The sequence below is a fragment of the Lutra lutra genome, chromosome 6, assembly GCF_902655055.1.
Source record: "Lutra lutra chromosome 6, mLutLut1.2, whole genome shotgun sequence".
In the NCBI taxonomy this organism is placed as follows: Eukaryota; Metazoa; Chordata; class Mammalia; order Carnivora; family Mustelidae; genus Lutra; species Lutra lutra.
Window position 1 is genome coordinate 112907997 of NC_062283.1, and position 15174 is coordinate 112923170.

Consider the following 15174-nt stretch of genomic DNA (forward strand, 5'->3'; position numbering starts at 1 on the left):
TTTCAAGTACCTAAGAGCATTTGGTTAGCAATTGGTCTTCTGTCTTCTGTATTATTAAGTTTTCTGTCTCTTTTGCAACCTTCTCAGCAGCCCAAGTCTTAGTCAGGATTGGCTAGGCTGTGCTGAGGAAGCAAACACCAGTTCTTTTTTTTTTTTTTTTTTTCAAACACCAGTTCTTAATGGCTTAACATAAAGATTTATTTCTCATTCATGTCAGAGTCTGATTTGAGTCAGATGACTCTTCTCTAACAGTGACTTGGGATCTGGGCTACAGTTTCAACATCTCAGAGTTCCTGGAGTTCTTTGACACCAGTTCAATGGTTGGGAAAGAACATGAAGAACTCATACCTACTTTTAACTGTCTCAAACCAGAAGTGACCCAGGACTTCTACTCATGTTTCTTTGGCTACATCTAGTTACATGGCATACCTGATCGTAAATTTGGTCTTCCTGTGTGTCCAGAGAAGAGAGGAAAGTTGGATGTGGGTGAATACTGATCATCTTTACACAGAGTGCAAACATGCTGGAATTTCTTCCCACTTAAAACAAAAGAACCAAATGAAACCTTTAACACCATTTCTCTCCAGCTGCTGGCCCATTTTTCTGCTCCCTTTAACTCAAAAAGCCTAAAAATGTAGCCTACCTTAGCTTTTAAATTCCTTTCTTCCCATTCTCTTTAGGACATAATGACAGTTTGTTTTTTTTTTAATCCCACTGCTCCCCGAAAAGTGCTCCATGAAATCACCGATGGCTTCCAAACCGATAGACGGTCAATTTTCAGACTTCATCTTAGCTGACTATCAGCATCATTTGACATAGGTGATTATTCCCTCCTCCTTGGAATGCTTTCTTTTCCTAGCTTCCAGCACATTATATATTTCTGCTTTTCCTTCTATTCCAATGGCTGTTCCTTCTTGGTCTAACCCACTGGTTCCTCTTTATTCCTCTGACTTCTTAATTTTAAAAAGCCCCAGGTTTCAATTCTGGACTTTTTTTTTTTTTTTTTTTCACCTTCCTGATCTATACTTAATCTCTTGATGATTGTATTTTGTCTTATGGCTTTCAATATCCCCAGTAATCTGGTATTAAAACTTCTATCTCCAAACTGAACTTGTCCCTTGAATTCCAGCCATGCATATCCTACTCTATGCCAGACATCTCTTTGTCTGAGATGTTGACACACATCTCAAACATAATTTGTATGAAACAAAACTCTTACTTCCATGCTTAACACTTGAAACCTACTCTTCCCCATCTTCATCAATCCCAGTTAATGGCAACCCCATTCTTCCAACAGCTCAGACCTTGTTGTTCTTCCAACATTGGAGTTCTCTTTAAGTCCTCTCTTTCTCTCCTTCCATCCTATATTCATCCTATAAGGAAATCCCATAAGTTCTACCTTAAAAATATCACCAGAATCTGATACTGATCATCACTCTACTGCTATCACTCTGACCTAGGCCATTTGTCATGCCTGTGTTGTTGCCTTAACATCTTAGGTGTTTTCCTTGCTTCTCCTTTGTCCTCTCTTTCAGTCCATTTTCTCTTTCTCTCTTTCTTTTTTTAAGATTTTATTTATTTACTTGACAGAGAGAGAGATACTGAGCATGCATGTGAGAGTGTGTACAAGCAGGGGGAGTGGCAGGCAGAGGGAAAAGGAGAAGCCGGTTCCCCCTCAGAGCAGGGAGCTTGATGTAGGACTCAATCCCAGGACCCCAAGATCATGATCTGAGCTGAAGGCAGACGCTTAATCTACTGAGCCACCAAGCATCCCTCTTTCATCTATTTTCATATAGTAGTCAAAATGATCCTCTGTGAAACCCTCCAAATGGCCTCCCAGCTTATTCCAAGAAAAGGTAATGTATCGAAAGTGTTCATAGCCTGGTTCTGTTACCCGACATGTATCCTGCCATTCTACCATTCATTCTGTTACTGTGTGTCAGTCATGCCAAGTCCATTCCTGCCTCAGAGCCTTTTCCTTGCTATTCCTTCTGCCTAGACCACCCAAATGTCAGGATGGCTGGTTCCCTCACCGCCTTCAAGTCTCTACTCAAAGTCATCCCCTCAAAAAGGTCCTTTTTAACCATCCTATCTTTCTATCTACTTACTGAGTATAGTTGGTACTCCATGGTACATTAGTTTCAGGTGTACAACATAGTGATTCAATGAATTTATACAATAGTCTATGTTCACCACGAGTGTAGCTACCATCTGTCACCACACAATGTCATTGTTCACCACCGTATTTAAGACTGCAGTGCCCTGACATTCCTTACCCCCTTCTGTTTTATTCTTAATGGTATCTAACCAAGTACATATTACATTTATTTTCTCTTTTCTCTCTCCCCCACTCAAATATAAATTTAGTTTTGTTCCCTAGGTTCACCTAATAGCTAGAACAGTGCCTCCTGGTAAAGAGAAGGGCCTTGATACATATTTGTTGAATGAATGAAAAAGTGAGTAAGGGCACAGGAGCCCAAAGAGGCTGACTGATTTGGTCAAGACCTTACATGTGGTTAGTGCCAAGGTTCCAACCTTGAGGTAAGTGATTCAAGGTTCAAACTATGGTTTTCCCAGCAGCTCATGGCTGATGCTCCTCAAATCTACAATTTTGCCTATTACTCTTCTTCAACGTTTTGTTTAGGTGGTGAATGGGGGGAGGCCAAAGGGCTGGCTCTGTGATCTGGGGGGGTGAGTGTTTTGTTCTTATCTGGATCATGCCACTCCCCAAATACCTCAATTACTGTTTGCCACCAATTTTCACCTCCAGAGTTACACTCAGGCTAAGAGTGCTGTTGGCAACCCATGCTACAGTGTTAAGTACTTTCTGTAGTTTTACACAATGAAAAGACCGTCCAAAGATAATCATGACTGTCTTATTGCTTCTTTATTTATTTATTTATTTATTTATTTATTTAAGATTTTATTTATTTATTTGAGAGAGAGACAGTGAGAGAGAGCATGAGCAAGGAGAAGGTCAGAGAGAGAAGCAGACTCCCCGTGGAGCTGGGAGCCCGATGCGGGACTCGATCCCGGGACTCCAGGATCATGACCTGAGCCGAAGGCAGTCGTCCAACCAACTGAGCCACCCAGGCGTCCCTTATTGCTTCTTTAAAAGACTGGACACAAGCCATCCCAGAGACCTTAACAGCTTTCATCTCCTCTGAAAACTTTCAGTCAAGAAGATTCCACAATTTCCTCATTGGTCTCTGCACCTGGCAGGACTACTCCAAGAACCTTCTTTCTTGCCCCCTGTGGTTAGGACTTAACAACAAATGCTTTTGCTTCAGAATCGTTCTGGGTCAGTTTTCCTTTCTGTTAAGCCCTGAAAAATTGCAAACTGCCCTAAAATGTTGAGAGAGAGAAGTGGAAGAGAGAGAAAGCAAAAGACAGAGATAGAAAGTGAACCAGCCAAAGTCTGAAATATATGTACACCCAAGAAAGCACGTGGTCCACTTGAGGGGCCTATTTCCCCTTCCCAAGAGCTACTCTGCCTGCATGAAAACTCCCCCTTCTCTGGAGGGTGAAAGACCATCAGCAGGAAGCCCAAAAATAGGTGGTAGAGCTTTGACATGAACATTTTTTCCTCCCCTTGTTTTAAAAATATTTATTTATTTTTCCTAAATAAAAATTATATATCTTTAAGAAATGTGATATTTTGATAGGTGTATATATACAGTGAAATGGTTACCACAAACTAATTAACATGTCTATCACCTCCCATGGTTATCGTGTGTGTGTATGTGTGTGTGTGTGTGGTGAGAACACTTGAGATCTATTCTTTGAGCGAATTTCAATTATATAATACATTATTATTAACTATAGTCACCATGCTGTACTTCGAGTTTCCGGAACTTATTCATCTTATAACTGAAAGTTTGTACCCTTTGATCAATATTTCCACTTTGCTCTATCCCCTCCCTGAAGCTTCTAATAACCACCATTTACTCTCTGTTACTATCATTTGACTCTTTTTAGATGCCACATATAGCGAGATCCCGCAATATTTGTCTTTCTATGTCTGGCTTGCACTTAACATAATGTCCTCCAGGTTTACTCGTGTTGCCGCAAACAGCAGGATTTCTTTCCTTTCCTGAATACTATTCACACACACACAGCACCTTTTCTTTATCCAGTCATCTGTCAACAGACGAGTTGTTTTCACATCTGGGCTATTGTGACTAATGCTGCAGGGAACACGGGAGTGCAGATACCTCTTTCAGATAGTGATTATATTTCTTACAGATATATACCCAAAGTGGTATTGCTGGATCACTTGGGAGCTCTGTTTTTGATTTTTTGAGGAACCTCCATCCTATTTCCATAGAGTCTGTACCAATTTACTTTCCCACCAACAGTGCACAAGGGCGGGTTCCCTTTTCTCCACATTCTGGGAGGGAGACGAGCAGCCCCATAAGGATGGGGCTGCCAGGCAAATCCACTGTGGGCTCCATGTCCTCCAAGGAAGCACACCCCATTCCTACCCTCTGTACTCAACACAACTTCAGGGTTGTGAGGCCGCTTCCAGCATGGTTGGCATCCAGCCCCAAAGAGTCTCCATGACTACAGCTAAGAAGGTGTTGAGCCAACTTTAATACTAATGAGCAGTGTAGTAACGGCCTTGCAATGCTTGGCACATCGACCACTTTCTCTTCATCTCTTAGCACAAAATACACTTACTAATTATAAACTAAATGATCTGTTTTATTATTTAACAAAAGTACTAAGTGCAATGCCTTGTGCCTTACTTTTTGCTGATACACATTCTTGGGTGTGTTTTTCAATAGGGAACCAACACTCAAGTCATATAAACTCTAGGGACTGTCATTCCACTTTAGGGGAAAAAAACCCAAAAAACAAAACAGAGAAGAAAAAAGAAAAAAAGAAGAGCAAGACATTTCAATTATTCCTTGACTTCCTTAGAAGGACGTCTCTATTTTTGTTTCACTCCCTTTAGTTTAGAGGCTACAGTGCATACTGTGAGTGGCTCTAAATTGCCAGGAAGAGCCTTGCCCACAGGGAGTCAGGATTTTGGGGTAGAACTGCACAACTGGACAACTAGATACCAGAGGTGGGTTTGGTCTAAACTGACCAAGTAGGGGAGCGGGAGGGGCAGCACTATGTAGCTGGAACTTTCATAGTCCAAGAAAGAGCTTTCAGACTCAGCCATGAAGGCCCCCTGAGAAGCACAGAGACTGGCGAGGAAGTGTAGAGGTGGGCCAAGTGTGAACAAGGCTGGGACAAACCAGAAGTTGATTTGAATTTGGTGACAAGATAATGTTGAGGTTTAAAAATTTCCAAGGCACTAATCAAATGCTTTTTTTTTTTTTTAAAGATTTTATTTATTTATTTGACAGAGAGAGAGAGAGAGAGAGAGAGCACACAAGTAGGTAGAGTGGCAGGCAGAGGGAGAAGCAAGAGTCTGATGTGGGGCTCGATCATGACCTGAGCTGAAGGCAGATGCCTAACTGACTGAGCCACCCGGGTGCAAATGTTTTTTCTTACATCCTATAAAGCAAATGCCGATTAGTTCCAAGCAGCTACTTTCCATGGTAATGTCTGGGATGTTTGCTCGTTCACGACTTGATTCAAATTCTAAAGTCATTCACTAAGCTAAGTGCGACAGTGACTGTAGAGCCTGCAAGGACATTTTAGTGTGCACACAAGGAGAGGAAAACAATGCTTAGCACTTGGGGCCACAGGAGGTGCTCTGAGCAGAAGGAGTGGGCTCTTGGAAGGAGGCCTCAGAAACAATTACACTCCCATAAAGGAAAATGCCACTGTAGCTGGCTTGCATGTCCCATCAGCAAGATACTGAAGCTGGGTTATTGACAATATGAATTCATGTTTCAGAGGAAGGAAAAAAATCTGGTTATACCTGAAGGCTTCAGGTACCTGAGCATCAGGTTTTAACAGTTTGGAAATGTAGATCATTTTATATGACTAGGGAGAAAGAAAATCAACAGATTGTATATTCCCACTTAGCTAGAACACAAACAATCAAAAAGGCCAAACAGCAGATTTTTGTGTGATGTCTATACAAAGTGCCTCTTGCTTTAAAGAGTCCCTAATGCTGGCGTGTCTGGGTGGCTCAGTTGGGTGAGTGTCTGTCTCTTGATTTTGGCTCAGGTCATGATCTCAGGGTCTGAGGTCAAGCTCCTGAGTAGGGCTCTAGGCTCAGTGGGGCGTATGCTTGAGATTCCCTCTGTACTCTTTCTCTCTCTCCCTCTCAAATAAATAAATAAATCTTAAAAAAAGAATGAAGAGTCCCCAGTGCCAAGGAAATAAGTTTTTATCAGGGATTTGATCTAAAGAAACTTCTAGTTATGCCATATGCATTTATATTCTGATTTCCTTTAAGTTTTACTGCCTTGGTATTGTATTATGATAAATAGTTTGAGGAATTCAGAGTTTAAGGGGTTTTTATGGATAGAAACTGGGACTCAGAGGTGGGCTAAGTGGCTAGATTAGGATCCCAGAGCTAACCGGGGGCAGGCCAGGGATTAGGGCACGTGGTCCAGCAAGTCTCAAGATGTGGCCAATGGTCTCTGAAGAGAGACTAAATTACATAAGATATGATTTTCATTTTAAATATATTTTAAAATAACCTATTTTTTTAATCAGTAAAAACCATATAAATGAAATAGCTATCAAACAGATACAGATAATAAATAAACTATAAGCTCCATCCTCTCCCCAAGATCTTTCTGGATAATTGGAAGTTTTCCAAATATTTCCAGAGAATTCCCAAGTTGGAGTAAGTTACAAAGGCGTTCTTGCTGCCCATCTAGAGAAGAAAGGATCTTATATTTGATGAATACCTACTACAGGACAGAGACCATGCCGAGAACTTCTATGCTCATGGTCTCACCTAGTGATGGGTTAAATATTCGCTCACTGATGTGCATGAGGAAAATCCAACTCAGGATCACACCACAGCTGCCATTCCTTGGCCTTCCCACATTAGTTGGTACATAAGCTTCCCTCCCTACAACCAGCCCTGATGACATTATCTGCAACCAATTTTTCCTTTTGCCTCTGGTATTGGGGTCTTTCTAGTTCTCTAATTCCTATGGGGGTGAGAAGTGCTACTGGAGCCTTTCAGGTGGGTACATACAAAAGAAGAAGAACGTGAACATGTTGAGTGCTTATGCCGTCCTCACTCTTAGCTGGCCACTCTCTGGTTCTGCAGGGCCAAAAGCAGATGTTGTTTAACAAGGGACTGGATCTGGTGACCCTCCCTGACAACTGTGCCTTGTTTGCATTTTTTTTTTAAAGATTTTATTTATTTATTTGACAGAGAGAGATCACAAGTAGACAGAGAGGCAGGCAGAGAGAGAGAGAGAGAGAAGCAGGCTCCCCGCTGAGAAGAGAGCCCGATGCGGGGCTCGATCCCAGGACCCTGAGATCATGACCTGAGCTGAAGGCAGCGGCTTAACCCACTGAGCCACCCAGGCGCCCCGCATTTTTTGTTTTTTTTGTTGAATTTGGATGCCTTTCTGTGGAGCAGGTACTTGCCCCACTACATCCTAGTGTCTCACACACATCCTGCTTTATTCATTTATATCATTTGCTAAGCCTCCAGAAGCATTTGTGTTGTAACCCCCGGGGATTTAATGCTAGCTGTACTCATTAGCACCTCCCATCAGAGTCATGGGGTCTCTGGTATCTTTCAGAGTTGTTGTGACAAGCTTCTCAGTTGCTGTGGGTCACCGCACAACTCCTGGGGCTCCTGCCGCCTAGACGATGGATTTGAGTTGTACCTCTGGGAACTATGGAGTACACAGCCTGCACAACTGTTGGGGGCGGTCCTAGTGTTATACACTGTAGAGCTGCACAGCGAAAACTTCTGGACCTTAACCCAAAGTGTAAGGCTGCTCAGCGTTACCCTTGGTCTCATGTAAAAGAAAGGGAGCAAAGAGGATGGAAATAGAGGAATTGTATACACAGTTCAAAGGGTGACCAATTTCATGTTTTATCATTATGAACCCCATCTTTTAAGTTCTTGCAGCTTAGGCCATCCACCCGAATAATGTCAGCTCTCAACAGAATGGGTCCGGCTACCAGCATCCCTACAGTAGCAGATATCACTGTACTCACTAAAGTAATTAAGAAACATGAGTAGGGTCTTTTCAACAGCAAGTGAGGACAGCAAGTTTGCACTTCTTAGAATCCTACTGTATTAACTGTGAAAATTACTGATTGCTTTTACTTTTCCCCCAAGCCAGGAAGGTGCTGTGAATACTCTCATTCTTTTACTCTCAAGGGAAATCAAGGGCTCCTTCACCCATCTGAAAGAGAAAAATCATAGCCACAGTCCCAGTGACTCAGATCCCACATCTAGGACTGTGACAAACTTGGGCTGTCCTACTCAAAACCTGAAGAGTAAGTGAACTAGAAACTATGAGTGGCTGGGAGCCACAGGTGAGGTGAGATTCCCTGACAGAAAGATGCTCCGTTCAGATTCACGCGTCCGAGAGTTTAAGTGCATCAAATAGAAACCGGCTATGCCGCAAACCTAACAGTGGTGGGGATCTGGACATCAGCCCCTGAGCAGGAATGGGGCCCAGGGTCCACCTTCTACCTCCTACTTAGCCAGCTGTCTACACGAGCAACCACACAAACAGACCAAATGACTGTACCTCCTCGGGCAAGCTGACCACCAAGTCATTTTTCGTCTGTCCAACCAGCGCCTGCCAGAAGTATTCACTGCACGCGGCCAGCACAGCCCGGTGGGCCCGGAACTCCTTCCTTTCCACGATCAGAGTCACGTCACAGAGAATATCCTTTTTCCGCTGGTCATTGAGGCCCAGGAGGATGTTGGTGCAGTGGACTGTGGACTCATACACATACATGGGGGAGTCAGGCTTCTCATCCACAGACATGCCGTTCACACCCTGAAAGAAAGAAAGAAAGGCAGGGTCACCAGGGCTATCTGAGCCAGATGTAGAAGGTGAGAAGAATGTCACAGTTCCTGTGTCCCACAGACAGGAGCCAGGCAAAAAGGAGAACATTCACGTTCAGCACAACAAGCTCAGAAAACACATCTGGAAAGTCATGTTCAGTGGCTGATTTTTATCCTTCCCACTCACTGCACCCTTTCACCCCATGGAAACAAAGCCAGGCCTTTTAATAAAACACTCCAGAACATTTAAAACACATATACACTCTAAAACTTGGTAGTTTGGATTTTGCTAGGCGACTGAAAATGGAACGTCCACATACACATGGTCCCAATTCAAGCATCGATTGAACTTGTGTTAAGGAGAAATGAATCATTTAGAAGTGTTTGCTATGCTCTCTTGACAAAGCACATGTAAGCTCCTAGGTTGATGTTTGGCTAAGATTCCAAGCAGAATAAATATCTAATCACAATACGTCTTTGACCAAGTGAAGTAAACCTCATGTGTACTGAAGGGTCAGTAGAGTGAGCTACCACAATTGCCCTCTGCCACTTCAAGACAAAGCGCAACCAGTGGAATGCTGGTGTTGCTCAGGAAAAGCTCTTGAAAAGAAGTGGACTTGTGCTGCAATTATCCCAGCAGACTTGATATATATTCTCTTTAAGGAAACACAATATATCACATTAAGAGTCATAGAAAAGATGTATTCCACAGTGAAGACTACTTATACAAAAGGGTTCTTTGCTGCAAGAAGTATCCACTGATGTACTTGAGGATGTCGTATCTGTAATTAATTTACATAACATAGTTTTTCAGAAATGTCTACTTCTACTAAAAATTCCAATCAAGTTTTGCTTTCCTTTTGGCTTCATTCTTATTTATTTTAATAACTTTAACCCACAATAAATTGTGTATAGTTATAGTGGGTGGTTTGATACATTTGAGCATATGTATGCAACTATGAAACCATCATCACAATCAAGACAGGGAACTCTACATCACCAGAAGAATCTCTCTAGGCCCCTCTCTGTACCCTCCCCTTCCCCCCAAAACCATAGGTCTGCTTTTTGACACTCTATATTAGTTTGTATTTTCTATATTTTATGTAAATGGACTCCTACAGATTATGTTATTTTATGTCTGGCTTTTTTTTTTTAAGATTTTATTTATTTGTTTGACAGACAGAGATCACAAGTAGGCAAAGAGGCAGGCAGGCGGGGGGCGGGGGAGCAGGCTCCCTGCTGAGCAGAGATCCCAAGTGCAGGGCTTGATCCCAGGTCCCTGAGATCAAGACCTGAGCTGACGGCAGAGGCTTTAACCCACTGAGCCACCCGGGCGCCCCTATGTCTGGCTTCTTTTACTCAGTGTGGTTATTTTGCAATTCATCCAAGTTGCAAGCACCAAACAGTTGTTCCTTTATTGCTGAGTAGCGTTCCATTGTATGGATACAGCACAAGTTTTAAACCATTCATCTACTGGAGGGTCTTTGGGTGTTTCCAGTTGGGCTATTACAAATAAAGCTGCTATGAATTAGTGTATAAATCTCTGCATGAACATATGCTTTCATTTATCTTGTGTAAATTCCTAGGGGTAGAATGGATGGATCATTTGGTATGTGTAAGTCTAGCTTCTTGAGAGACTGTCTCTGTTTTCTACAATGGTTGTAGCATTTCACATTTCAGCAGCAGGGTATGAGAGTTCTAGCTCTTTCACATCCTTGCCACCAGTTGTTAAGTCAGTCTCTCTAATTTTGGCCATTCTAATAAGTATACCATGGTATCTCTTTGTGGTTTTATTAATTTGCTTTTTTTCTAGTGACTGAAGATGCTGAACATCTTTCGTGTGCTTATTTGCCATCTATTTACCTTCTTTGGAGAGATGTGTATTCAGACTCTTTGTCCATTTCCTATTGGTCTGTTTCCTTATTACTGAGTTTTGAGCATCCTTTATATACTCTGAATAAAAGTCCTTTATCAGATATGTGATTTGCCAGTATTTTCTCCAAATCTGTAGCTTGTCTTTTCATTATTTTTTAAAAAAATTATTTTTATTAACATATAATGTATTATTGCCCCAGGGGTACAGGTCTGTGAATCATCAGGCTTACACATTTCACAGCACCCACCATAGCACATACCTTCCCCCAATGATCATAACCCAACCACCCTCTCCCTAACACCCCACCCCCAGCAACCCTCAGTTTGTTGTGTGAGATTAAGAGTCTCTTATGGTTTGTCTCCCTCCCGATCCCATCTTGTTTCATTTTTTCCTTCCTTACCCCCCACGACCCCCCACTCTGCCTCTCAAATTCCTCATATGAGAGATATCATATGATAATTGTCTTTCTCTGAGTGACTTATTTCACTCAACATAATACCCTCTAGTTCCATCCCCATCGTTGCAAATGGCAAGATTTCATTTCTTTTGATGGCCATCAACAGATGAATTCAACAGATGAATGGATAAAGAAGATGTGGTATATATATACAATGGAATACTATGCAGCTGCCTTTTCACTCTCTTAACAGTGTTTTTCAAAGAGTGGAAAGTCTTCATCTGATGAAGACCAATCAAGCAATTCTTTCTTTTATGGATGATGCTTTTGGTGGCATATCTAAAAAAACTTTGCCTAAACCAAGGTCATATCTTTTTTTTTAGATTTATACAGAGATATTACTATTTTAGAGTAATTATAAATGATTTTGCTTTTTTTTTTTAAAGATTTTATTTATTTATTTGTCAGAGAGAGAGAGGGAGAGAGAGCGAGCACAGGCAGACAGAATGGCAGGCAGAGGCAGAGGGAGAAGCAGGCTCCCTGACGAGCAAGGAGCCCGATGTGGGACTCGATCCCAGGACGCTGGGATCATGACCTGAGCCGAAGGCAGCTGCTTAACCAACTGAGCCACCCAGGTGTCCCATGATTTTGCTTTTTAATTTAAATTTCTAATTTTTAATTGCTAGTATACAGTAATATAAATTGTTTTTGTGTATTGATCTTGTGTCCTGCAGTTTTTCCTAATTTGTTTATTAGTTCTCACAGTCTTTTTTTTTTTTTTTTTGGTAATAACAGATTTTCTAAAACATACATGCTGTCCAAATGAAGACATTTTACTTCCTTTCCAATCTGAAAGATTTTGGTGTCTTTTTCTTGCTTACTGCATTGGCTAGAACCACTAGTGCAATGTTGAATGAAGTTGTAAGAAAAAATATCCTTGCCTTGTTCCTGTTGTTATGGGAACATTTCATCCTTTCACTGTTATTTATGATGATAGGTGTCAGTGCTTCATAGATACCCCTATTGGGTTGAAGAAATTTCTTTCTATTCCTAGTTTATTGGGAATTTCTTTTTTTAAAAATCAGGAATGGATGCTGGATTTTGTTGAATGTGTTTTCTACATGTATTGATAATCACATAATTTTTTAATGTGTTGATATGAATAATAGGATTGATTTTTGATATTAAATCAACTTTGCATCTCTAAAATAAACTCCTCTTGACCATAATGTATTTGTTTTGTTACACATTGTTGGATTCATTTTCTTAACATTTTGCTAAGAATTTTTGCTGTCTTTGCTCATATGGGATATTAATCTGTAGTTTTCTTTTCATATATAAGTATTTAATCAGGGTAATGCTGGTCTCACAAAATGAGTTGGAAAATATTTCTTACTCTTCAGTTTTCTAGAAGAGCTTTTGTAGAATTGATATCATTTCTTCCTTAAATATTTGATAGAATTTACCTGTGAAATCTCCTTGAGATTTTTTGAGTTAAAACTAAAAAAAAAATTGAGTTTTAACTACAAATTCAAATTTAAAAAAAAATTGTCAAATTCATTGGCATAAAGTTGTACATAATATTTCCTTATTTTCACTTAATATCAGTAGAATCTATGTTGGAGTTCACATTTCTGATATTGGGAACTTGGGTCATTTTTCTTTCTTTTCTGATCAGGTTGGGTAGAGATTTTTATAATTTTTATCAATATTCCCAAGGAACTAGCCTTTTGTTAAACTGATTTTCTTATTATTCTGTTTTTATTACACTGATTTCTGCTTTCATTGTTGTATCCTTTCTTCTGTTTACTTTAGGCTTTAATTTGCTCTTTTTTATTTTTATTACCTTTTATTATTTTTAAAATTTTATTTTAACTCCTATATAGTTAACATAGTGTTAATTAGTTTCAGGTGTAAAGTATAGTTATTCAATAATTCTATATATTGTATACTCAGTGCTCACCATGATACGTGTATTTTTAAACCCCTTCCCCTATTTCACCCATTCCCCCTGCCCCATCTCCCTATCTCCCCTCTGATAACCATCAAGTTGTTCTCTATAGTTAGGTATTCTTTTTTGGTTTGTCTCATTTTTCCTTTGTTCATTTGTTTTGTTTCTTAAATTCCACATATTAATGATATCATATGGCATTTCTTTCTCTGACTTATGTCACTTAGCATTAGACTCTCTAGATCCATCTATGTTATTCCAAATGGCAAGATTTCATTCTTTTTTAATGGTTGAGTAATATTTCATTATATGTATATATACACACCACATCTTCATCCATTATCTATTGATAGACATTTAGGCTGCATTCATAATTTGACTATTGTAAATAGTGTTACAATAAACATAGGGGTGCATATATCCTTTTGAACCAGTGTTTTTGTATTCTTTGGGTAAATATCCAGTAGTGAAATTACTGGATCATATGGTAGTTCTATTTTTAAATTTTTGAGGAAACTCTAATGTTTTCCACAGTGGCTACTCCAGTTTGCTTTCCTGCCAACAGTGCAAGAGGATTTCTTTTTCTTCACATCCTTGCCAACATTTGCTGTTTCTTTTTTTTTTTTTTTTAAGATTTTTTTTTATTTATTTATCTGACAGAGAGAGATCACAAGTAGGCAGAGAGGCAGGCAGAGAAAGAGGAGGAAGCAGGCTCCCTGCTGAGCAGAGAGCCCGATGCGGAGCTCGATCCCAGGACCCCGAGATCATGACCTGAGCCGAAGGCAGAGGCTTTAACCCACTGAGCCACCCAGGCGCCCCATATTTGCTGTTTCTTGTGGTTTTGATTTTAGCCATTCTGACAGGTGTGAGGTGATATCTCATTGTAGTTTTGTTTTGCATTTCCCCAATGATCGCTGATGTTCAACATCTATTCATATTTGTTATCCATCTCGATGTCTTTGGAGAAATGTCTGTTCATGTCTTTTGGCCCATTTTTAAATCAGATTTTTTGTTTTTTGGGTGTTGAGTTTTGTAAGTTCTTTATAGATTTTGGATACTAATCCTTCATCAGATAAGTCATTTGTAAGTATGTATTTCCTCCCATTCAGCAGGTTGTCTTTTAGTTTTGTTGACTGTTTCCTTTTGCTTTGCAGAAGCTTTTTTTTTTTTTTTTAAAGATTTATTTATTTATTTATTTGACAGAGAGAGAGATCACAAGCAGGCAGAGAGGCAGGCAGAGAGAGAGGAGGAAGCAGGCTCCCTGCTGAGCAGAGAGCCCAATGCGGGGCTCGATCCCAGGATCCTGAGATGTGACCTGAGCCGAAGGCAGCAGCTTAACCCACTGAGCCACCCAGGCACCCCCAGAAGCTTTTAATTTTAATGTAGTCTCAATAGTTTAAATTTTTGCTTTTGTTTCCCTTGTCTCAGAACACATATCTAGAAAAATGTTGCTATGGCTGATGTCAGAGAAATTACTGCCTGTGCCCTCTTCTAGGATTTTTTTACAGTGTTGGGTCTCACATTTAGGTCTATAATCCATTTTGAGTTTATTTTTGTGTCTGGTGTAAGAAAATGGTCCAGTTTCATTTTTTTGCACTAGCTGTTTCAGATTTCCCAACACCATTTGTTGGAGAGACTGTCTTTTTCCATTGCATATTCTCACCTCCTTCACTGAAGATTAATTAACCATTAATTTGCTTTTCTTTCTCTAGTTTCCAAAGGTGGAAGTTGAGTTCATGATCTAAGATCTTTCATCTTTTCTAAGAAAAGTTTTAACACTATACATTTCCGTCTAAGTACTGCTTTAGCAACATCTCACAAATTTTGAAATGCTGTTTTTAAATTTTCATTAATATTAAAATGCTTTCTAATTTCCCTTTCTTTTTCTTTCTTAATGTATAAATTATTTGAAAATGTTAGTTTCCAAATGTTTGAAGGAGTTCAGATATCTTTCTATTATTGTTTTTTGATCTAATTCCATTGTGATCAGAGAACAAACTTTGAATGACTTCAATCCTTTTAATTTTTGGACACTTGTCTTATAT

General features: G+C 40.0%; 1 protein-coding gene across 13 annotated transcripts in view; it reads right to left on the minus strand.

Moving 5' to 3' along the window:
* The window catches only part of BACH2 (BTB domain and CNC homolog 2), a 362273-nt gene that overhangs the window by 72971 nt on the left and 274128 nt on the right, over positions 1–15174 (minus strand). For all 13 annotated transcript variants that reach the window (XM_047732095.1, XM_047732087.1, XM_047732098.1 and 10 more), the window contains one exon: positions 8643–8897. In XM_047732095.1, coding sequence (XP_047588051.1) covers positions 8643–8897 — 255 coding nt within the window. The remainder of the gene's footprint in view (positions 1–8642; positions 8898–15174) is intronic.